Source organism: Typopeltis vanoorti, chromosome 4 (assembly GCF_054136105.1).
Source record: "Typopeltis vanoorti isolate ZY-2024b chromosome 4, IOZ_Tvanoo_1.0, whole genome shotgun sequence".
NCBI classification, from domain to species: Eukaryota; Metazoa; Arthropoda; class Arachnida; order Uropygi; family Thelyphonidae; genus Typopeltis; species Typopeltis vanoorti.
The window spans coordinates 58,334,564-58,360,688 of record NC_143552.1 but is presented as its reverse complement, the minus strand read 5'-3'; the positions used below and the strand labels follow the sequence as shown (position 1 = coordinate 58,360,688).

The 26,125-nt window shown below is 33.9% G+C and overlaps 1 protein-coding gene across 1 annotated transcript in view; it reads left to right on the top strand.

Moving 5' to 3' along the window:
- LOC150107340 (post-GPI attachment to proteins factor 2-like) overlaps positions 1–25,735 on the top strand; it is a 74,667-nt gene extending 48,932 nt beyond the window's left edge. The window contains exons 4-5 of the mRNA XM_090391816.1: positions 17,837–17,945; positions 23,292–25,735. Of these exons, the coding sequence (XP_090247942.1) occupies positions 17,837–17,945; positions 23,292–23,452 (270 nt within the window). The 3' untranslated portion in view covers positions 23,453–25,735. The remainder of the gene's footprint in view (positions 1–17,836; positions 17,946–23,291) is intronic.
- Positions 25,736–26,125: the final 390 nt, after the last annotated feature.

The following is a 26,125-nucleotide window of genomic DNA, read 5'->3' as shown; positions in this document are numbered from 1 at the left end:
GACTCCACTTATCTATCACACTTTCGACTGATGATTGTTGGCAAAGCACACAAAAAATAATGAAACTTATTCCTAAACCACTGGTATTTATAGATTTGAAATCTAGCCCGAATCGACTTGCATGCATTGACTTGTTTGCGATACCATCGTACTCGTGCTTTGAACAAGTCACTGCAAGCACCCACATTCCTGTCAAAACATGCTGAATTCATTGAATGACCTACGTAATAGTTGACCGACATACTACTAGTTAAGACTCATCTGCTGCGTGGATAGACTAAAGCCTATATGGCACGATCAATTTTTACAATAGCAAAAAATGAATACATTTTTTAAGTATATAAAAAATAGAAGTTAAAATATCCTGTATGACACGTTCAATTTTTTATTTTGCATGCAACCGCATTTTGTTCGTCCGACCATGACATTGTCCGAATAATTATAAATAATAATTAATAAATAGAATAATTACACAAGATATAAACAACAAACCTACAAAACATAACCACAGAAAACAGTATAAGTTTCGAATAATATTTGCTTTGTTTTTTCCCTCTAGTTAGCAATATAAGTTAGTACTAACTAGGCTAACTAAAATTTATGATTTTATTTCTTTCTTGCAATTATTTTTTTTTCTTGTAATATTAAATTATATAAAATTGTGGATATTATTACTGGGAAAAATCCCATGTTACTCCTCTTAACAGACTATTATATTTATTTATTTATTTATTTACTTTTACTTTTTACTTAATTACAGCATCTAACTTCATGATAAAAAATTCAGACGACCTTTTCATGAAAATAAAAAACCTAATCCTATCTCAAGATGACATCCTCACTTCATTGGATGCAGCCTCTTTATACACCAACGTGGATGTCCCCAGAACTTTCGACATCGTACACACTCTACTCACAGAAGACCACACCCTACATGCTCGTACTAAACTAATGCCCAATGACATTATTAACCTAATAAAAATAATAATCTTGGCAAACTTCTTCAAGTTCATCAAAAACATGTACATTCAAATCTTCGGACTCCCCATGGGCCAAAACATCAGCGGGCAACTAGCGGAATTATTCCTAGCACACATAGAATCACTCCTACTCCCCCCCTGGCATCACATTTTATGGCAGATACATGGACGATATTCTGTGCATTGGAAATCCTACACACATCACCACCTTAAAAGCGTCCCTAAACAGTTACAGCAACAGACTAAAATTCACCATATAAACCGAACAGAACAAATCCATCAATTTCTTAAACTTGACACTAACCAGAACACACAACAAAATAGCCACGAAAGTATACCACAAACCCTCGCATATCGGAAACTACCTCCATTTCCACTCATACCATCCATATTCCGTTAAAAAATCTGTCATCTTATCACAATTCATAAATGCGTACAAATTTTCAACCAATCAGAGTAATCTAAACGCAGAAATAAAAAAACTAACACAGATTTTCGAAAATCGCAACTATCCTACATAACTAATAAATTACGCAAACAAGACTGCCAAAAACTGCCAAAACAACCCAAGTACCAAAATAAACTTCCCTACACAAAAAAATTATCAAACTACCATACACCCAAAACACATACAAAGCCTGCAAATACATCTTCAAACATACTGACTACAAACTGGTATTCACCACAAACCAAAAATTGGCAAATCTCCTAAAACTCACTAAACCTCAGACACAAAAAGAAATATTTGAACACCACAATGTAGTCTATAAATTTCCCTGCCAAAAAGACTGTGATATCACCTACACAGGTTTCACCATCAGATCTTTATGGGCAAGACTACAGGAACACTTTCGCGATTGTAATATCCCTATTCCAGAACATTTAAATACTAAAAAATGCAACATCAAAAAGAAAAATTGAATACAAAGCACAGGAAAAACGGAAATAGCTGTCCATGCCCTTGAACAAAAACATACCCCAGATCGATGATGGCCTTGTTGAAACAATGCTTAGAATGTCGGAAACAATAGCCATAAAGTGTGATGCGAACTCTATCAACGTACACAGGCCTTACATAATCTCCGAGGTTTGGAAGCTACACAACATAAAATTGAGGTCACAACCCTGACCAATAGGTGATAACACAAACATTTCAAAAGCAGAAGCACCTACCCGACCTGACATAGCATCCACTTCCTCCATGTGTTCAGACGACGACCACGAATCGTCAAAACGGACCGCACCCGGTCAACCCTTCCCCCCCCCCTCTCCAAAAATCAGTTGCTGTTTTCAACCCCTTTCACCCTTTCCCACCTCATATAAATATATAAAAAACACTCCGCCCATCCCTTATAATATATTTTATATGTTATTCAAAAAACCTGGGTTTTTCCATATGTTATTTCAATTCTCCCACTTGCCAAAACTCCCCCCCCCCCCCCCCCCACACACACACATACAGTAGTTTGAACAACGCGAAAGAAGAAGAGCCACAACACCCAGAAAAAGGTATGTGCAAATTTCTTGTCCTCTATGCAACATATATTTATTGATAAATATACATCTACAATGCTAAGAATCCGTGAGAAAAGAGTCAATGGCATTTTAAACTGGGGCACTCCTAAACAGAAGCAGGCAAATAGCCATAAGTATAATATAAAATTGGGTTTATTTTTGTACAAATCAATTAGAAAAGTGGTTTTATATATATTTTATATATATTTTGAAATGAAATATAACGAATATATTTGCTACTGTAAACATAACCTATTATACACACGTGTGTTTGTGTGTTGTTCAGTGATAAGAAGTACGAGCAGAATGGGAAGGTCAAGGGAGCTCAGTGACTTTGAACGTGGACTAGTTATTGACCGCCAGAAATCTGTCAGAAACATTTCAACCCTCCTCAAGTTGCCCTAGTCAACAGTTGGTGATGTGATTGTGAAGTGGAAACATGAAGGCACAACAAAACCATGGGTAGGCTGCATTTAATGACAGCAAGGGACCATCGAGCATTGAAGAAGGTGGTTCGTGGAAATCACCAGACATCGAGTGAAGCAATTCCCTGGGAGTTCCGCAGTGCTACTAACTGTCCAGCCAGCACCATAACTGTGCATTGAGAGTTAAGAGAAATGGGGGTTCCATGGTCAAGCAACTGCCCATAAACCAAACATTTCTCCTGTGAATGCTAAAATAGCACCTGCAGCGGTGTAAAGAGCAACACCACTGGACAGCAGAGTTACTCTTTGGACAACTGGAAATGTGTGATATGGAGTGATGAATCACGCTTTTCCGATTGGAGGGTCTGGGTGTGGTGAATGCCTGGAGAACAATTCTTGCAAGTGTGTGTAGTGCCAGCAGTGAAATTTGGAGTAGGTGGCATTACAGTGTAGGGTGTTTTTCATGGAATGGACTTGGCCCTCTCGTAACACTATATGGAAATCTAAATGCGGAAGGGTACAAGGACGTTTCGACTCATTGCGTACTGTCTAAGGTAGAAGATCAATTTGATGATGACTATTGTCTGTATCAGCATGACAATGCTACCTGCCATATAGCAAGGTCTGTTAGGGAATGGTTTGTGGACAATAATGTTCCAGAAATAGGCTGTCCGGCCATAGCCCTGACTCACCTGAATCCCATAGAACACCTTTGGAATGAATTAGAATGCCGAATTTGCTCCATACCCCAAAGACCCACATCACGAACTGCTCTGGCTACAGCTCTTCAGGAAGAATGGGCTGCCATTCCTCCAGAGACTTTCCAACACCTGGTATGAAGTCTCCCCTGCAGAGTTAGATCTGTCATAGAAGCAAAGGATGGATATTAATGTCCACTACTGGAAAGTATGTTACAGGGAAAGTCTGATTACAGTTTCGAGTAGGTGTCCAGATACTTTTGATCAGATAATGTATATGCTAGGAGAGTGGATGAGTTCAAAGTCCAATATATGTTGCTCACTAAGTGTGACCTCCAATAATTAGTATATTGATTCCATGGAGGTTTATCATAATAATGTCTCTTTAATGTTTGCTGAACCAAGAAGATTGATTTCATTTGCACTCAGTGAATGTTAAAGATAATAATGGTAATCAGCAAAACCGTAAATGATTTTGCATGTCAGTACAATGTCACTTATTGAGTTTTCAGAAAAGAATGCGATTATCTTAAATAAATGTATTTGAAATCGAATTGTTGATAATTGCATAACCTAAGATGTTTATTTAGGCAAATCCCATTTATGAAAGGTTAGGAAACCTATGGTACATTAGTATACTCTGGATGGACTAATTATTAATTTCCCTATTTGTGTTTTTTTTTACATAATACAGGAACCCTGCTTTTTGAGACCAATTATGGCTTTTTTTCAAGTTCAAAGTCCAATATATGTTGCTCACCCCAGTAACAGGCCTCCTGTTACTGGGGTGAGTCGTCTCAGACAATCACTAACATCCGTGGTAGGATTCAAATGCACAGCCAATCAGGCCAACTTAGTTGATTATATACACACCTACCCATTTTAATCACGATAGCAACTATACTAACTATAGTAACTAGTTAATACCATTATCAGCCATTGTCGATCCACTGCTGGATGAAAGCCTTTCCAAGACCAAAACTGTCTGCCCATGGCTCTCCTTTTCCATGTCATCCCTGCAAATCTGATGATATCATCAATCCACTGTGATTTAGGTCGGCATCTTGGTCATTTTTTCTCTCATGGAATCCAATCCAGTACTTCTTTTATCCATCATTGATCTTGTGTTTGAGCAATATGCCTAGCCCATTACCACTTCAGATGTTTCACTCTTCCTATGATGTCAGAGACTTTGGTTCGATTTCTTATCCATGTATCCTTTTGTGATCCAATCTTGTGATACCAAGCAATGCATCTTTCCATACTAAATTGTATTATTCTTAATTTTTGAATTTCCTTTGCATTCAGTGTCCATGTTTCACATCCATATGTCAGTATAGGAAGAATGCATTGGTTAAAAACTTTTCTCTTCAGGCATAATGGTAGTTGGCTTTTGAATATTGAATGCAATTTTCCGAATGTTTTCCACCCAAGCATTGTACACCTTTTAATTTTGTCCATGATATTTCGTTCCATTGATATCTGTTGTCCTAAGTATGTATAATGATCTACTTGTTTAATTTCCTCATTATTGATTTTTATTATTTCTGGTTCGACATAGCTATTGAACATAACTTGGGTTCTTGTTTAGGTTTATCTTTAGGCCAGCTGTTTTGCTAGCAATTTGGAGTTCATGGATATGAGTCTGTAATTCATGCACAAATTTAAGTAAAGATAATTATGTCATCTGCAAAGCATAAATGGCTTAAATATCTTACATTTATCTTCAGACCTTTCCCTTCCCAATCAAGAAGTTTGAATATTTCTTCTAAGCATACTGTGAATAATTTTGGAGATATTGTATCACCCTGCCTTATACCTTTCTGTATTCCCACAGTAGAGATGTTTCCATTGAAATGAATTGTTGCCGTGGCACTGGTGTATGCTGATTTTATGGTCCTCATATATGGCTCCTCCACGCGTGTTGATTTCGTAATGCTCTAAGTATTGCACAAGTTTTAAGTGAATCAAAGGCTTTCTTCATAGTCAATAAAACCAAGGCCTAGTGGTAATTGATATTCATCACACCGTTCAATAATCTGCTGTACAACTTGAATATGGTCCATTGTACTAAACCCCTTCAAAGGCCTGCCTGTTCTTTTGGTTGTGCTAGATCTCTAGAGTCACACAAAGCCTATGAGCTAAGACTTTTGTAATCCACTGATAGTAGACTGATAGGTCAGTAGTTCGTCAAGTCTTCTATCTCACCTTTTTAATGTATCAGAATTAGGGTAGTCTTCTTCCATGTTGTTGGTACATCATTTTTCTTCGGGCATAAAGTAAATAGTTTTGCTACGAGTTTGTAGATTATTTCTCTGCCTGTTTTTAGAAGGTCAACTATAACTCCATCCTTACCTGCAGCTTTCCCATTTTGCAAGCTTTGGATGCTCCACATAACTTCTGGTAGAATCTGTGGTACTTCAGCTGTGTCGTAGTTGTCTTCTTCATTTAATTCATCATCCTGATATAGTATTGAGTAAAATTCTTCAACTCTTTTTGCTACAGCATATCTATCTCTAATGATGGTCCCTTCTTGTAGTTTGACTGCAACCATCTGTTTGTTGCTGCTCATCAATTGCTGTTTGGCTATTTTGAGACTATGGTTGTTTTCAATTGTTTGTTGTATGAATATACAATTGAATTTTCTTATTTCTTATTTCAAAATGTTTTCTGATCGTTTGCACAATTCAGTGTAATTCAGTTTTATTCTGTAGGTTAATTGATTGTTTTGTTTCTTCAGAGATTTTGTCTTGTTTCTATTCTGTGATACCAGCTATTTCAAGTGAGCATTTAATATATTAATAGTAATATTAATAGTAACTAGTTACTATATTAACTATAGTAACTAGATAGTGTGTTTTTATAATAAGCAAAATTGGAGTTGACTTGTGTGCATTGACAATTTAGGCAAATTTATCACACTGAGCTTGAGAGATAATGGATAAATGTATGTCATCTACATTTGAATGTAGATAGCATACATTCAAAGACAAAAATTTAATTTTTAAAATAGAATATGCAGAACTATGCAAAACAATAAGGAAAAAGGTGAGAAATAAAACAAGATCTTATAACACAAAAAATATAAAAGAAACAATTGAAAACAATAAAAATATAAAAATACTAAGAAAACATTTATCAGTTGGCAAAAGTCAAATAACTACAAGAAAAGATAAGAATGGAACTATAATCAGGAACCAAAAACAAATCCTAAGCAGGCTAGAAAAATTTTATAAAGAACTCTATAGTGATCCTTCAATAGATAAATCAAATATAAATAACTCTTCTCGATCTCATATGGAATTCATCCCCCCATTCACTTCAAATGAAATAAGACAAGCATTAAAAATAATGGAAAATGTCCTGGTGAAGACCTAATTCATATAGAATTAATTAAATGGAGAGGAAACAATATAATTCACCATGTCACAAACTTACTAAATCTATGCCTAGAAGAAGGGAAGATACCAGAAAATTGGAAAAATGCTACTCTGATACTGTTATTTAAAAAAGGGGACAAAGAAGCAAAGAACTATAGACCAATTAGTATTCTCTCTCTAATCTAGTAAAACAAAAGTAATAACAAACAGGTTAATACCTCTTCTAGACTCAAATCAACCTGTAGAACAAGCAGGATTCCATAAAGGCTTTAACACAATCGATCATATTCATGCAGTAAAACAAATAATAGAAAAAGCAGAAGAAAACCAATTGCCTCTCTGTTTAGCCTTCATTGATTATGATAAAGCATTTGATTCCATCAAAACTAATGCAATAATCAAAGCACTCCAAAATTAGGGGATTTCAGGAGAATAAATAGACCACCCTCCTCCAGGCAATATACCTCACTGCAACAGCAAAAATCCAATGTTACATGAGTAGCAATAAAATACTAATTTGAAAGAGGTATCCGACAAGGAGACTCTATCACCCAAAATCTTTACAGCAGTCTTTCAAGAAATATTTAATAATATAAACTGGACAAACCTTGGTGTAAAAATTAATAACAGAAACTTAACACACCTAAGATACTCCAGAAGACCTTAATATAATGATAGAAGACCTATATCATGAAAGTCGATCTAAAGATAAACAGAGAAAAAACTAAAATCATGTTTAATCATTTTGTAACACCAAAAAACATAATAATAGAAAACAATTTCTTGGAAAGAGCTCTTCATATACATAGATCATCTCATTGATTTAAACTGTGGATTCCAAAAGGAAATAAATAGGAGAGTTCAACTTGCCTGGAATGCATTCAGAAAATTGAAAATTTCAAAACAATGATGTCCCACTCTGTTTAAAAAGGAAGACATTTAACCAGCGTATACTTCCAGTCATCTCATATGATTGTGAAACTTGGTTGCTAACAAAAGCACTGGCAAATAAATTAACAACTCAAAGAAAATTGGAGAGGTTGATGCTAGGCATTACATTAAAAGATAAGAAGCAAAACACCTGGATAAGAAGCCAGACTCATATCACTGACATCATTCTTCACCACAAGCAACTAAAATGGAAATGGGCCCGGACATCTATCCAGAAGAGAAGATGAGTGATGGACTACCATACTACCGAACTGGTTTCTGAAGAAGCAAAACGACGTTGAGGACGTCCTAAAAGAAGGTGGAGTGATGAATTGTCAAATTTTGTTGGGGAAATTGGTCAACCATTGCCAAGAACAGAGAAAGGTGTAAAGAACTGAGGAGGCCTTGTCCAGCAGTGGATAGAAAATGGCTGAAAAGAAGAAGAAGAACATACATTCCAATGTGTGTTTTCTATAATGTAGATAACAGGTTATCTGGTAACTTCTTGAGTAATTGTTGAGTTCATTTGTGAGTCATTTTTGTCAAGTTCAAAGAAGGCAGTCCGGTATTCCTCCATAAAGAGTAGGCTCTTTTTCCTTTGTAGAAAAAGCAACAAATAGCACTTTTTTTGTTTTGTTTTTAAATGTGATAACTTTGAATACCCACTTCTCAAATCTGTGGTTGAGTAAAAAAGAATCAATCCCTAGCTTTGTAATAGCTCTAACTGTTGGATCGTAATTTCTGTTCAATCACGTTGTTATCGTCTTACAATTCTCTCTCTTTAGTATATAACTAGTTGTAGGCTGATATATCATTCGTTCATGAAGAAAATTTATATTATACTGCGCCACTTCGTGTTCTGAATTGCATGAGCAATTTTGATAAATCAACCTTCAACTGTATCAGATTATTATAAACTGATTTTAGGCTGAGGTTTTTATTCTTACTACATAGAGTTCCCACTAAGATTCGTATTATTTTATTGAGCGGTGCAATGAAACAATCAGACAAATACAAGATTCAATTCAAACAAAATTATTTAATGCAGTGACACATAAATTACATCATAACACAATATTCCAACAGGGACGTTATGATTGAATGAATATAAAGCTCTCATTAAGTCACTAGTATACTACTCAGCTGAGCTTAAACTTTATAATTAAAGATTATATTTAATAGATCTTATCCTTCTTATTACAAAGAACTTATATCATAACTCTACTCTGATTAAGGTTACATTTCAAAACATTTTTAAATATCAAATCAGTTCAAGATATTCAGAAGAATACAATTCATGAACATTCAGACATTCATTTGTAATTCTCTAGGCTCAGTTAATCAATTTTAGTTCGTGTAAGTTCGAGATTCCTAAATTACACAAATAGGCTTCACAGTATTCTCATTCAGTTAATGAACACTTAATTCAATAACATAGCATTTATCATTTGAAGAAAGAAAAGTCTTAGCACATCACATATTAAATCTTGACTCGCTGAATACTGCAACTAGGAACAATTTACTTTCGGAGGAATTAATTTTTGTTACTTCTCGCTAAGTATAGTAAAGGTAATCTTACCAGGATATAGCTTCACCACATCATAGGGAGATCGAACAACATTTTTAAAGTCCTTGCTGACTTTTACTTTTGTAATAACACAGACTTAAAAGAATCTTCCACTTCTGCAACTGATTTATAGACTCGTGAGAATATAACTTTTATGCACTTGGTTTAAATTATCTACCTATTTCTTCTTTTTCTTATACGTATTATCCTATTTCCTACACTATTCCACTGCGTTAGGAAGTTTTGGTATAACTCCAACTCAGAAAAAGGTAAGTTAAAATACCAAGTGATTCCCGGTCCTTTAAGTTCTGTTTTCGGCACATCAAAATTCCCTTCCAGTCTACCGTTCTCTATACTTCCCTACTCGATTCTCCTTTTACTTTCCTTTTCGTATCCACTCCTTCCTTTTCCCTGCCAATAACTGGTTCTCACCGGTTAGGGTCACATCAAACTTGTTTTTCCCTTCGTATATAGTAGTTCACGCTCCAACACGTGCTAGGAGAAATTTGCATGTTTTCTCACAACAACCAATCAAATGATATCACAAAGAATCTTCTGGATATATTAAAATTACATGCATTACAGTTTCTAATATTATTATTAAAAGAATAAAGCAAATAAAATAAATGATACTTTAATATAGAGGCCTTTCATGTCTATAATATATTTAAAAATTACATAAATAAAATTAACTAACAAAACTAAAAAGGAATTCATGAATAATATTTTATAAGCAAGAGACTAACAAAATAAATTTAAATAAATCCTGCTTATGATATGGTAGGTCTTGTTAATTATAAATGAAGTATTATTAATTATAAATATCTTCATTCACAATTTAACATAACCCTTTTGTCAAGTTACATAAACAATGAACTTGTACATCAAATGCAACTCTTCTACAAGAGTTAAGACAAACATAAAACTGCGGTTAGTTACTCAGAAAAGTTTGTGTCACACATAGCAAAAGGTAAGTTATAGATTGGTTTATATGCCATACTACATGCATCTGACATCAAATTTGTTTACTTCAAATAAAAAATCTTGACGCCTCGTTACCATTCACAGTTATTTCTATTGTACCTCAATTTTTTTAAAATAAATGTTGGATTTAAATTATCTTTAAATACTTTACTGGCATTCGCTTATCAAAATATTTGATCATGAATATGTCAGATCTTATTTTTTCATTTTGTTTAATCAGTGATTCATATATAAAGCAAACTTTTTACTAAAAATATTATATGTTGTATTTTCATGAATTCAAATCTTAATTCACTGATTTATAATAAATGCTCAGAACTTTTAATGTATCCTAATGTAGTCATAAGTAAAAAAACACAAGTAGTTACGGATGAATTTGACTTGCATCTCAACTAGGGTTCACTTCAGGGTCAGAGTTAGATGAGTGGGAGGAGACTTCAACATAGACTGTAAGGAATGTGGACATTGAGCAGGAGGATTTGTCAGGACCAATCTTTTACTCTAATTCCTTACTGTATTATTCTTCCCTGAATTTCCATTGTGCAATTTTTTTTTGTAGCCTCTGCTCAAATATTATTATATAAAACTTACTGAAGTACTCAGAAGGAAATTTCTCTTTAATTCTCAATTTCAGTTTTATTTCCTTTTCTTTTATTTATTTAATTTTTGAACATCTGTAAAAGGCATCTGACAAGCTGCTCTTCAAAATTTCAATTTCATTTACTAATGAAATTGAAAACCAGAACACACGTTCATTTCTGGATATACTTATTGTGTCTTCCCTGTGTAGTCCATCCTTCACTTTTATAGTGAAACCTGTGGGATATCTATAACTATAGAATAACATGTATGCCACATGTTCGTGTATTAAAACTACTGGGCTGAAATTAAAATTCTTCTTCTTATTGTGCTATCTTGTATCGAAGGTCAGCGACCATCTTGGCGAACAAACTGCGCTCTTGTGCTAATCTGAGCAGTTGTGCACTGCTCTTTCCTGTCCACGTCTTCCCTGTCCACAATTAAATTAAAATTAAATTAAATTAAAATAGAACAGATAAATTATTTACTACAATATTTACTACAATTGAGGATAACAATTTCCCAAACTTTTAGAATAGTGAGACAGTTGTTTTGACAAAGATTAGGTCTATGAAATAAGGCTTAAACATTTTCTTTATATAAATGTTTATTTATATATGGATCTGTGTAGCAGCTTAGTGTTTTGCCATTAGATCCCGTGGCTAGCATTATTGATTCCATGTTGTGCAAGGCCAGATTTGTGAGGTTTGATAAGACTAATGTTCATAGATACATTTATTTATAGATCTCTCTTTTTGTTCATAGTAAGACAAGTTAGATGAACATGATACTTCATATATGCCGGGTAGCATCATTAGTGGGAGTTTGTCTTTTGGAGAAGGCAGCAAGTTGGAAATTTAGTTGGTGGGTTTATAGGTAGCATGAGTTGATATTTTTTCACAATTTTTGCCAAACGTTCAAAGATGCCTTTAATATATGGTATAGGAGTCTTGTGGGCTTCTTCTATGGGTTGTTTTGTGAGTGTTTAATTATTTTTTGGATTGTTATTGGATTATATCCATTTAGTAAGGGTGTTTATTATCAGAGAAAGAACATTACTAAATGGATATAATCCAATAATAACCAAAAAAATAATTAAGGATTAAAATGATTAAGGTAAAGGATTGGCTGTTGAAAACTTGTAACAGTTACAAAAAAATAAATAAAATAGAATATTAATGCCCATGACATCTCATATTATGCCCTTAGATGTGCCATAGTAGGGTGATTAATCTAAAAAAAAAAGTGTAGAAAACTATTTTTACTTATTCCATAAAAGGAGTTTTTTTTTTTGGTAATCAAAAAACTAAGACTAAGGAATACATGCCTACATGTATTGATACTGGCAATACGTAAACCAAAGCAACTCAAGAATACCAGATATAGTTGCCACTGTTTTGTTCTCCTAATCCTAGTCAATATTATGAAGTGTACATTGTGTATTTTTACTGCTCAGTTTTTCTTAATTGTAAAGGTAAAAATCTAGGTCAAAAAAATCTTCTTTTTTTTTGTGAAAAAATAATAATTACCTGCTCCAACTCAGAAACCATCTAGGGGGGGGAAAAAAGACTAACAATTTTCCTCTAGTTGCTGAATGGAATTGCTTTAAAATCTTTGTTTGCTGATCTAGTACATGAATGTTACTGCAGTAATCTGAATAATTTTTTAATAATTTATTATTAAAGAATAACTAATGCAGTTTTAATTGTTTGCCTTAATAAATCCACTCTTTTACTCTTATTAGTGTATGCTTTGAGCAATAATTTAAAACCTTAATTTATTGTGTTACAGGGTTTGTTTATTGACACTCTCTCTATTTAAGAGGGCGATTTTACTATAAATGTTGAGCCTTCCTATGCACAGCTTGTAGTTTAAATTTCAACCATATGGAAATAAATGTGACCATTAGTTTTATTATATTTTCAGTTTCAGGATTTTTACTGGGAGATAACCGTGTGTTATTCACTTTGTGTAAGTTACATGTAGACAGTTGAAAAGCGTTTAATTACGAACGATTGAGTACAGATGTTTTGATTCACGTAGCGTGAATCAAAACATCTGTTATATAGCAGTGGGGGCATTTGGAGAATTCTCTCCTTGTGTGCAGTCACAAGACAGCCAGATGGGGGGACCGATACAGTTATGATCAACTGAAGTGTGCATGCAAGTGATGTGCACATATGCTTCAATCTTTTTAATTGCACACACACAGACTTCATTTGATCCTAATGGTGTCGATTTTAAAATCGAATCATAAGTGGAAGAAGACAGTAAAATACTAATTAATAATGAAAGTCACTTAGGCAAAAAAATTGTTTATTTATAAAAATATTTGGAAATTTTTATAAATAAAATGGCTATGTGCCTCATAGCCATTTTCAGTACGTTACAGGAAGATAACCACAAAAAAGAGAGAACAAAAATTAAATCGAAAGCATGATATATGTGCTATCGACTCCAGGAAAATAACTTTGTTTTAATTCATAGATATCAAGAAATAAATTAAAATAAAAATAAGATAGTAAAATATTTACTATCTTATTTACAATCTTTGAAACACACAAATGGTGAGTATTAGTTAGAGGATAACTTCCCATGTGACTGCACTACAAGGGTATAGTGCAGTCACGTGGATACCATGATATTTTATTATTATTATTACGGGCTACTCCAAGGAGTCCTTAGGCTTATCGAGGTAGGCCCTTAACATCATGTCAAGAACTATCCAACATTTGCACAGTATCTATCATACTTTGCATTGAACTTATTCACAGTCATGACACCTACAACAGTCTCTGGCAACCTATTCCACTCATTCACTACTCTCCAAGCAAAAAAAACATAGTTCTTACACCTTTGCTAATTACACTGTTACTCAGTTTCCATGGATGGCCCCTAGTTCTTACACCACTGGACCTGTTCTGAAAAATTTCCTCTGAATTGATCTTGTAAAAACTCCTCAGTAATTTGTATTTCTCAATCATATCTCCTTTTCCACCTATCAACCAGTTTCTATAACACACAAATCTTCAACCTGTTCTCATAAAGCTCATCCATAGACCTGCTACCATCTTGGTTGCTCACCTCTAGATCATCTTCACATCCTCATTGCCAAGAAATCCAGCCTCCCAGATCTACACGCATTAGTCAAGAAGGGGGGGGGGGGGGTCTTATCAAGGTTCATTAAAGAGCACCAATAACCTACTTGTCTCTGCTCATCAAAGTATTCTTCAGTAACCAAGTAATCTGATGAGCTGCTTTAGCCACTTTTGCTATGTGCTTCCTAAGCTTTAACTCCCTATCCACTAACACTCCCAAGTCTGAGACTTGGGAGTGTTAGTGGATTTTCCTGGAGTACAGTTCCACCAATGTGGTATATAGCTGGTAATCTTTTTCATCCTAAAATGCATAACCTTACACTTTGCCACATTAAACAGACATCTATTCTCGTCTGCCAATCTATCTAAATCATCCTGCGAAATTTTGATATCATCTCTATTAACTATTGCTCTACTCCAACTGTGCATCATCAGTAGACAACTGAACAGTTCCTCTCAGATCATTTCATATATCATTAATGTACAAATTACACAGAAGTGGTCCAGGAACAAAACTCTGTGGCATGCCACAAGTCACATGCCTTCTTTTGGACTCTACTCCTGAATAAATTGGACTCTCTAATATCTCTCTCCATCGACCATTCTCTTATCCATCCCTCATGTGCTGCAGTTTACTGTGTGATATCCTGTCAAAGGCTTTTGCAAAGTCTAGCAGTATCACTGTAAATCCATTACCTTTACTCAGCTAGTAAGGAAATGGAGCTCTCCAGCCAAAAGGCTGCAGGTTTGAATCCCACCTTGGGCATGGATGTTTGTGATGGTCTGTGGAAAAATGTGGTGTTGGTGTGGTTGCAGTCAGTTGGTGAAGACAGAATTGTAGAGTAGGTGCCCTCCCTCGATGAGTCCTTGAACTCCCTGGAGGTGTCAAATAATAGTAGTAGTAATAATAATTATCCAGCTCAACTGTCACTGTATTATAAAACGTGAGCAAGTTACTGAGGCATGACCTACCCTTCACAAAACAATGTTGCCCGCATACAGTATCCTATTTCCATCTATCCATTCCTGTATTTTGCTCTTAAGCAACTTCTCCAATACTTTGACAACAACTCCTGATATGCTGATCGGTCGGTCATTTGCTATATCAGTCTTGGAGCCTCCTTTATGCATTGTAACTATTTTCTCCTTTTTCCCACCCTCTTGGGACTAACCTCAGAGCTGAGACTTAAACAGTATGTTCAAGGGCACTGACAATTCCCTCAGTGCTATGCACCTCCATTTCATTTACCTCAGTTCCAATATAAGTCTTTGCCTCTCTCATTTTTTCAATATCACCACCTGGATGATAGACTCTTGCAAAGTGTTCAATTAGTAATTCTACTATTTTAACTGATTCAGTTACCTCCGTATCATTGGCATGCATTAAAATCATTCTTTCTTTTACTTGCAGCATATCAAAAGAACTGTTTCGGATTATCTTTAGCCTGCATGGCTAATTTCCTTTCATACTCTGCTTTTGTCTTTCTTAACGCACTAGTTACCCTTCTGGCCTGTGCCTTGTACTGTTCATGTGCCTGCTGGTCACCTTTCTCATTAAATTTCCTCCACAATTGTTTCTTTTTTTGCAGCTCAAACTTAATGATGATATTTATCCATTTAACTCCCACTTGATTTACTTGCCTGACTCTAGGTATGCAGTCTTCCATTACTTCCCTGAGACACTCCTTTACCACTTCACATGCACTATCAACATCCAGCCCTTGCAGTTTTACATGCCATGGCACCAATCCAAGCAATCTTCTGTGTTTGTCATATTTGTCATTCACTACCCTGTAATTCCACATACACCTCTTCTTAACTGAAAATCCCACACATTAGCCACTTCCTGGGTCAAGACCTTATGATCATTCTCACCATTTGGTAGCAACATGGTGATATTCGTTACAGACAAATTCTCTGATGCAGTTACTAGATCGAGCACTCTCAAATTCCTAGTATATTCCATCACATGCTGTCTCAGATAATTATCCCTTAGTAACTACATAAATTTCATATCCTCCCTCCCATGTGTCCTCTCCTCCTTCCAATCCATGTTCCCATAGTTGAAATCCCCCATAATAATTGCCTGCCCTCCACTCATTGAGTCTATATGCCAATGTATACTATCTCCATCTTTTCCATTCCATGGTCTTTAGTAGCATTCAACTGTATATTTTGTTCTCCTGGCCTCTATCTCACACCAGATAGCCTCAAATGTGCTATTTTCACTGGCCTGCAGTTGAACTACTCTCTTTGGTTGCACTTCATCAACTATTATTAATACCTCCCCTCCCCCCGAATTCTTTTCTCTCTCTCCTCCCTGAACACTATACCCTTCATATTCTATCCCACTAACTATATCTTCTGTCAGTGTCTCACTAATGCCAATAGCCTTTGGCCAGGATGAACTAATGCCAAAAATTTCTGCTTGTTCCCAATTGCTCCTGGCATTAGTGTACATAATATATGATTATAAAGTGCAAAAGCCTCCTAGTCCCACCCTATCTTGATGCCTTATACTAACTATCCCATTCTGGTTTGTTACCATTGGTACTAACTCAGGCATATTATACACATTCTTACACTCAACTACCTCACTGATGTCTGCATATCCACTCAAAGCTTCTTCCCCCACATCCCCTAAAAGCTCTAGTTTCCCCGATTTTGCACAACCACTTTCACTTCATTCGACACTTTTTTCAGTCTCTGAACACCAAATCCATTCAGATGCAAATCATCCTTCTTGTATAAGTCCTTTTGCCTGTCAAACCCACTCTACACATCCACAAACCCCACACCACTCCTGCATGACCTATGCATCAAGTCATTCTATATTATGGCTTTTATTCTCAGTTCTCTTCTGTCATGCTGTGGCAACAGACTTCCTATCTTAACTCTCTCACTTTTTTTGCTACTTCCAGTATTTCTGTCATGTCCTCTCCTATGCCATTCTTTTCTGCTTTGAAATCTTTCATTCTAGCCAATACGATCAGCTCTTTCACCTTACACTTTTTGTAAGGTGAAAGAGTTGATCTGTCATCTGACAAACCAAATTCCATTTTGCCTTTTTTAATGCGTACATTTTGCAGACATTGCGCTGCACAAAGTCTCTTTGGTTAACAATGACGCCTTTGATGCCATTATTCTGCTTTGCATTGGTGCCATGTGCTATGCTACGTAACTTACTGTGCAAAAGACTAAATTAACAAGATTTAAAACAAAACTTTTAATTTAAAATTAATTAACTTCACAATACAGTCTAATTCTAACACACTTTTTTTTAACTGTTAATACTATTTTTTTTTAAAACTTTTAGCTTTCGGAGCTCTCCAAACACAGTCATACCCTGATGACTAAGATGACCTCTGAGTCTCTCATAATCACCAGCCTTATAATTGAACATAAACCCCCCTTCTAGGATGGATGTAAGGAATCTTTATTACAGCTTTTCATTTGGAGGTAAGCTAGCTGGTTTCACATGAAAATGGCTAGGATCCCCCTCCTGGAAACTCTGGTTTTTAGTCCTGTCAAACAGGCAAACTTGCTAGACAAGACAGAAGTAATATACTTCTGACTTGTTTTCCATTCTAATGTTCTTTTTATGAATTTAGTGTTCAGGCTGTTGCTTTGAAATAGTTTTGTTATTCCTCAAGATATTTTCTGCTTTTTTTATTCTTTAGGAACAGAGGTCTATTTGGATAAAGTTCTTCCTCTTTGCCATTATTGCAGTGTCATCAACAGCAATGTTATACTTTTTTTATAAGCACAGAATGTTTTGTGAAGAACTTGGTAAGTGTAAAGAAACTATTTGTTCTATAGTAGTTATTAATAATTTTTGCTAATGTTCTGATACAGAGTTTGTAATACATTTATACTTAGAATATTATCAAAAATTACTTAAGGTTTTTAATTTTTTTCTTTTAGTTTTCTGGTTTTGGTACCTATGGAAATGGAATGATTTGTATATGTTATTCTGAGCACTATATATGTGTGCAGAGTATGATGTTGCATTTGTATACTAAAAATTATACCATATAATAAGAAATTATTAAAAACACACGTATAATGACTATTTAATGTGTAAATATTCATCCCAAGTATCTTGGGACATCATCAGTACAGTAGTTCAAGCAATTCTAGGAATAACATACAGTTAGGGCGCATGATTACAATGGAATTTCAATATGCGTGCAGTAGAAGTAAATTTTTAAAAAAAAATATATATATATAATATATGTGCAGTAACGTTATATTATATATATAATATAACGTTACTGCACGCAGATTGAGATTCCATTGTAATCATGCACCCTAACTGTATGTTATTCCTAATATTGTTTGAACTACTGTACTGATGATATCCCAAGATACTTGAGATGAAATATTTACGAATTAAATAGTACGTGTGTTTTTAGTGATGACCGGTTTCGTTATATAAAAATAATAAATTGTTTTAGACAAAATGAGGACATTAATTTTTTTTTTCCTTTCTTATGTATTGACTAAACATAAGAAGTAGTTATTTGTGAAGTTAGTCAGCTCAGTAACGGATTGAAAAGTATAATTGTTGCATATTAAGTAATCAAAGTCTAAAGAAATTATTTCAGTTCTAACTTGCTCTATGGTGTATACTTTCTTTGAAATGATATAGTTATGTATATTAGCATCATGTGACATGGTGACAGAGGTAAGGGATGGGTATATGCACACTGCACACATAAAGTGGCTGGCTCTACCAAAATCTCAAACTTTACAGAAAGCATTAGACAAAATTCCTTTGTTACTTCTGAAAAAAAAAAAAGTGGGGGGGGGTAATCACAATCAACGCTGTTTCAATTTGGGATGTCCAGGTGCATTGCAATGATTGGTAAGCTGTGCTGAAATGAAAGTGACTATAGCAGATACTTCTCATTAGTGGCAATGCTTGCTAGATCCAAGTGGCTAAAACAATTGTAGTCCAAATATTCTTAGAAGTAGCTCTCTGCAGTCCTTCCACTTTATGTATTAACATTTCTTGCAGAAGTTTGGTGTTGATGCGATTGCGATATCAGAGACATGGGATTTTTGGTGATTGTCAGTTAGTTCTTTCTTGCTGGATTGAAGGTAAAGTCTTTTTTTTTTCAAGCCTTGTATGTAATAGGAGTTACTCCTGGGTATTTGGTGCATGCCACTTTAACACATATTTTGACTAAATGGTAGTAATAATCCAATGCCTCTGATCTTATAGATATTTTTGTGACATCTTGTTTGAGGACTGGTCTGAAGAATAAGTAGAATGATGAATAGTCAGACTTACAGAATACTGTAAAAAAAAAAATAAATAAAAATCTTGCCCATTTGATTTCTAAAACATGAAGGTATATAGAAATGGAAGTTTATTGTTAGCATATACATTTCAGTCATGAAGTATGTGTTAATGAAATTCATTAACTTCTGTAAGTTGTCTTTTCCATGCAGTAGATTGAATTTGATACATGCAGACCACTTCTTGCATTAGTGTTTTTAGCAGAAAACATGAATGAGCTAGTCAATCTCTCTCTCTCAGTTATCTGACAAATTACTTAATGAAGTAATTTAAAACAAAAGTACTCTGCACTTCAACCAGATATGTAAACACTATATAATGAAAGGATATTAAATATCCATTATTTTTCAGCCAAATATACTGAAACTATAAAATTTCAAAAAGGATCAGGGTGCTTATGAGAATATAACCTTCAGCATAGGAGTTGCTTAGGTATTGCATTACATGGAAAGACATGCTTTGCCCTGCTCAGATGCATGTATATTTATCTTTTATTAATGCATTAAATTAAGAGTTCACTGATCTGATGTTTTGAATTTCCTCTGAGAACGAAATATTTAAATAGGCAAATAAGCAATTCCAGGGCTGAAGGTTGTAAGCTCTGGTTATTTTCAGAACTTTGTAATTGTAATAAATTTAGCTGAAAAAATTAGATATGTAATATCTTTCTATTTGGCCAAATGAAGCCTTTTTTTTTTTTTTTAATGTAAACAATATATTTGGAGAAAATGTTGTTCCTTACTGAGAGACATCTTTACATAGATTTGATAAACCTGTAATTTCTACATATTTTGTTCAAACTTCATTATTCACATGGAATACTGTTTAATCCATTAATTGCTCTTTTTAACATGAGCACACTGGAAACATGAACCTGTACATGGAGAAACAAGAGATTGCACTTCTATCAACTTTATTATGATGCACATGGAGTAAGATTTCATAAAAATGAATTTTAGTACTCAGAATTAATGTTTTGATTAGATCAGTTGTATCTGACATCAGTCCAAATACAAGGTGTCCAAAAAAGAACTCCAGGGATTTTCAATGAAATTTATTTTATGACATTTTGAAGCAGAAATGTATGTAGCATATATTATCAGAGTACAATGTCACAAGTTTGAGTTACACTAATGTAATCAGTGTGTGCACCATTTACAGCCCTACAGACATCTAAACGGAATTCCACCTCAGAACGGATTGCTTCTATGGTGCAAGTGGACAAGGAACTGGATTTTTTTCTTAATACACAATGTCTTTTATGTAGCCTCAAAAGAAGAAGAAATCCATTGGAATCAAATCTAGACTGCACAGTGGCCAAGCAGTGGGACCTCCTCTACCTATCCATTTTCCTGGGAATTGGTTGTTGAGCACAGTCTACATAATTGCTGTATAATGTGGAGGGGCCCAATCCTGTTGGAAAATGAGGCCCTCCACATTCTCAATCTGGGGAAATACAAAGTTCTCTAGCATAGTCAGGTATGCCACACTCATAATTGTCTCCTCATGGGGAAAAAAACAAATGGCTGAACATTGCGATCATTCATTGGTGAGCCATTGTTGAGACGAACTCAACCAGTTCTTGTGGATTTTCTGACCCCCCCACACCGACAGTTATGGCAATTCACAACTCCATGCGCATGAAACATTGCCAAAATGCAGGTAGTTGCCATGTTCAGCAATGAGGTCTAACATGGTGGTCACAAACTGAACTCTGTTGCCTATCAGTAGGCTGGATATAATGAACAAGCTGCAGTTTATAAGCAGGAAATTTCTGATCTAGGCTGCTGATTTCTTTTGCAAAAATGCAAAACTGGGAGATTTTGCATTTTTTATCATTTTAATCTTGTAAGTGCTTTTATAACATGGCCTACATTTTTGACTGAAATAATGGGAGAGGAGAAAAAGAATGATATTGCCAGAACAGATTTGTGTATGACGTGTAAACAGTGCTTCATTGCAATCTTTATTTTGAATAAATATGAAGGCTTTTCTATATTGAAGAGTTATTAGAAATTTCAGGAAATTATGTAAAATGCATGTCCCCTCAAGTACACATATATATACATTTTTTTTTTTTTTTTTTTTGCCAACATGAACGTGACTTTATAATCATGTTTCGAGTTGTAACGAGAAGGGTAGTGATGAGAAGTAATGAATAATTTCCCATAACTTTAATCTTTTCCAAGGATATATTTTTATTTATGTGCAGTCTGTGAATTCCCACTCTAAATCAGAATTATTTCAGTTTCTAGAGAAAATAAACTCCTTGTACTCCCATATTCAGTTTGTTATTGAACATGAATCTATTAACCAACTACCCTTTTTGGATACCTTAATAATTTGTAATCCCACTGGTCATGTTGAATTTTTAGTTTATTGGAAGCCAACGTTTACTGGCAGATACATTCACTCATCCTCCCACTATCATTCATCACAAAAATGGATATTATCAAGAGTTTGTACATAGAGCTCATACGATCTGCTCTTCTGATTCCCTTTTGATAGATGAACTGAATAAAATTAAAAGCAATGGATAGAACAAAACTACCATTCAAAAAATTACTAAGAATTATGATCCTTCTACCAGACTACAGTCTGATGCAAAAAGAATTTCAATTATCTACCTTAAAGGAACTTCTCAACAAATAACAAGGATTCTTTGTAAATTCAGTATGCTTCCTTCCAACCAGCTCAAAAAACTGTCTTCCTTCTTACCATCTATAAAGGATACATTACCATCTCTTTCCTTACTAGGCATCTATCAAGTACCCTTCTCATGTCATCTCTACTATTTTGGACAGACTGGCTGTTCTGCTTTGATTTAGAATTAAAGAACATCAGAACTATATTACATTTTTAGAATCCAGGTCTGGCTTTGCTTTTCACACTATTAACATTAGACAGGGAGAGAGTTCTTTGGAACCAGATAAAACTTCTTCATTCCAGCAAGTTCAAATTTGATCATCTTTTCCTTGAAACATGTGAAATGTCATGAAATCATCGTAACCTTATTGAAGCCTTGTTGAAGGATTAAAACAAGAATATAATTTCTTATATATTATAATTTACTTTGTAACCAAGGTGAAAATAACTTTCTCTGATCCTGAGTATTTTAATAATATGGTTATACACCATTTTACTAGTTGCATAGAGAAAATGACTTCTGCAGTAATTTAAATTCAGTATCTTCCTGAGCCTAGTTTTCACTTATGTGACCTCAGCAAAAGAGGTCAGTAAAAACAGTGGCATAGCTAGAGGGGGCAGTATGCTGTATGACCAAAACACATGTTGTCCATTATTGGTAATGAATTATTAGTGTAGAGAGAACAAAGATCTACTGGCTTAGCATGTACCTTACAATTTATTCAACTTAAATTAACAGTAATACATTATTATGAATATAAGTGTAGTTTACAAATAAAAGCGTGTGTGTGTGTATACTAGGAGCTCTGCCCCTGGAACCTCCGATACCCCCCCCCCTATGTTCTAGACTGGTAGGCTGGTTCTCCTTGAATTCTAATGACTCGAATTTTGAAAACTAGAAAGGCCTCTTCTCCCCCGCCCCCGGGTTCTGGACTGGTAGACTGGTTCTCCTTGAATTCTGATGACTCGAATTTTGAAGACTCGACACTCAGGATAGCCCCTGAGTTTCAAAACATTTCAAATAACTTGAAACAAAAACGTTACATAAAAAGCTTTTCATTTTATATATATAGGGTAGATATATAGTGTACTTGAACTTGAAAACTGTGCTATATGAAAAAATATGACACTGTGAATGACAGAATTTTCATATAATATTTCTTATGGTATTATTATTATTTCAGCTTTCAGTTGGTTTGCACTATGTGAATATGTGATATGCTTTGCTAATATGGCCTTTCATGCTACAATTGTTTGGGACCTTCCAGAAGAAGAAATTGTTATTGGTCTTCCTGTTGTAAAGAATAACATTGTTAACCACATTAAAGATACAAAGGAAGAATAATACATGCAAGTGTTGTGATTGACTCATACACCTTTCATGTTTAGGTTACAGCATTTCCTATGGATGGACTTTCAGTGGACAGCTGCTGCCTATTTATTGAAATTTACTTTTTAGATTACTATATATGTGTATACTCTTCTAGATGGGCATATTTAATTCACTCATTTAATATTACTTATTTTATACAATTGAAATAAAAACAGAAGGAAAGCATGTTGCTGCTGGTAGAGCTTTTATTTACTTGATGGCAAAAAAAAATTTTATATAGTAACAAATTTAAGATATTTTTTATCTTTATTTACAAGATAAATTAATAATATTTTAAGTTGTATTTATGATTTATTTATATTTCCGTGAATATGTTATTTATGTATGTATGCTTTTATCCTATTTTATTTTATATATAATCACTGCATTGAATCAGGGATTTATTTTATTTTCTTAAGTTAATTTATATTCAAACCGAATCATTTTTGCAGTTTCATAATTATGTAATTTATATGCTCTTATTGGAAAAGGAAAGGTACTTCCACAGTAATTGCACAATTCATACAGCTGTTCATTTACATCTTTTTGTAGCAAAGTAGTCAAGTTTACTTAACATACACTTGTTTGTGTATATGTGTGCATATATATATATATATATATACACACACACACACACACATAGCTCTAATTTATCATTTTATGGGGAAAATAATTTAGTATATCTGTAGTTCATGAGTAGTGCAAACTATAATTAGCAAATTTTCAGAAATGATTTGCACTATTTGCACAGTTTCCAGCACAGTCACCAACATGTACATAGTCATATTTTCGCCACATTATTTCATTACAGGGTGCTACATTATAACTAGTCTATAAAGGGATAATTCTAGTCAGGAATTAATACCTGAACAAAGTGTGAACTCATGAATTGTTAATAAAATAGTCATTATCTGTTTATTATTCTCCTGATATTCTTGTTGATATGTATATATGCAGTATATTTATACTGCCATTCCTTGCCTTAACAAATAGGGTCTTGAAGTATAGATTTACTTGTATTTTATTTATTATTTTAATGTTTTTTATTATCTATATTTGTTTTTGTTCACTATTTCAGTGCCATTTATCATGTATATTTTATCATTCTAAATTAAATTTACATAAGATTCATTCCAGATATGTTTAATTGTCCAAGCTACAGCATATTGAGTTTTTTATGTATGAAAAATGTTTATTATTTTGTAAACAGCAGTTTGATTTCCACTTTTGAAAGCATTTGGCATATGAGAGAGAAAGCAGGATGATAGAAAATGATGCAATAGTTTCTTTGCTGTAAATAATATATTTTGCAATTCTCTAACAAATATTATTGAACAAATCAGTTCTTTAATGCATATTTTCAAGTTATATTTAATTATATACAGTGATCTCTTTAATTATCTAGTTGTGTTGAGAAATTGATTTGCTGGTAAGTTAACTGAGGATTATGATTACCACTTACATGGCTCTGTTCCAGGAAAATTGACATGCTAATCCATTAAAAATCAGTTAACTGAGGTTTTTAAAGGCTTATCAAGAGTCAGATAATCGAGAGATCAGTGTGCGTGCATGCACGCACGCACTATATTTCTAACTGAGTGAACAATTGTTTTTCCTTTCTAATGGAAAGTTCACTCTGAGAATAAATCAGACATAAAAGTTTTTTTCCTGCTGCTTCCCTCATGTAAGTGCAATGTTTGTTTGAATACAATTAATAGTCTAGAGTTCCATTCAAAATAATTGCTGAGTTTTTATCTATACAGTATCTAAATTAATCATTACTTTGGAATCATGCTTAACACTAAGAAAACATTTAAAAACACTTAAGCTATTTATGAAATACTCTAATATGCATCTATTTATCTTACTGTAGAATGAAGTAAGTAAAGAATATAGTAACTTTATATAAAGAGTTCACTCCAGAATGAATATCTAGGATGTTTATTACTTATTAAGCTCTGTTTTGATTGAACTAGTTTGTTATTTTAAACTCAGAACTTTAAAACTAATTGTTGAAATATGTAAATAAATATATAGAAAGTTATTTCAACATAAGTCTGTAATAAAATTAATAGTTGAACTAAACAAAATGGTCAGTTTTTTGAATTGTACTGAGATCATAACATAAGATTTTCTTGAGGAAAGGCAAAAAAAAAATGGTATTGTTAAAGAAGGTGTATAAAGTGTTTTTTATATGTCCTTCTGCAGTTAATATTTAGAAATAAAAAAGTGCAATAAAACAATTTTTGAAAATTTCATAGTTGAATCCTTTACATTTCACATATAAAATATACTATACTAATTTCTTGTTATCTGGTATACTCTAGAAATCACTTTCTAGACTAATTAACTCAGAGTCACAGATAATTGAAAGTAATACAAATCTTTAAAAAAAACTATCATCTGTTTACTGGAGATGCACTCCCTCCTAGTGTTATAAATGAATGTTAGTGTTATTTTTTTTTCACATTATTGTTGAATAAAAGATACTCAAGACTTTCAGAAGTTGACTTCATGCAGCCATCAACTGATTTGCATTTAATTTTTCTTTTTATTGTAATTTGTCTTTCTCAAATCTTTTTATAGACAACTCTCCATTTAGTTACCTCAAAATGGGAGTGATACACATTGGTTACATCTGTTGGT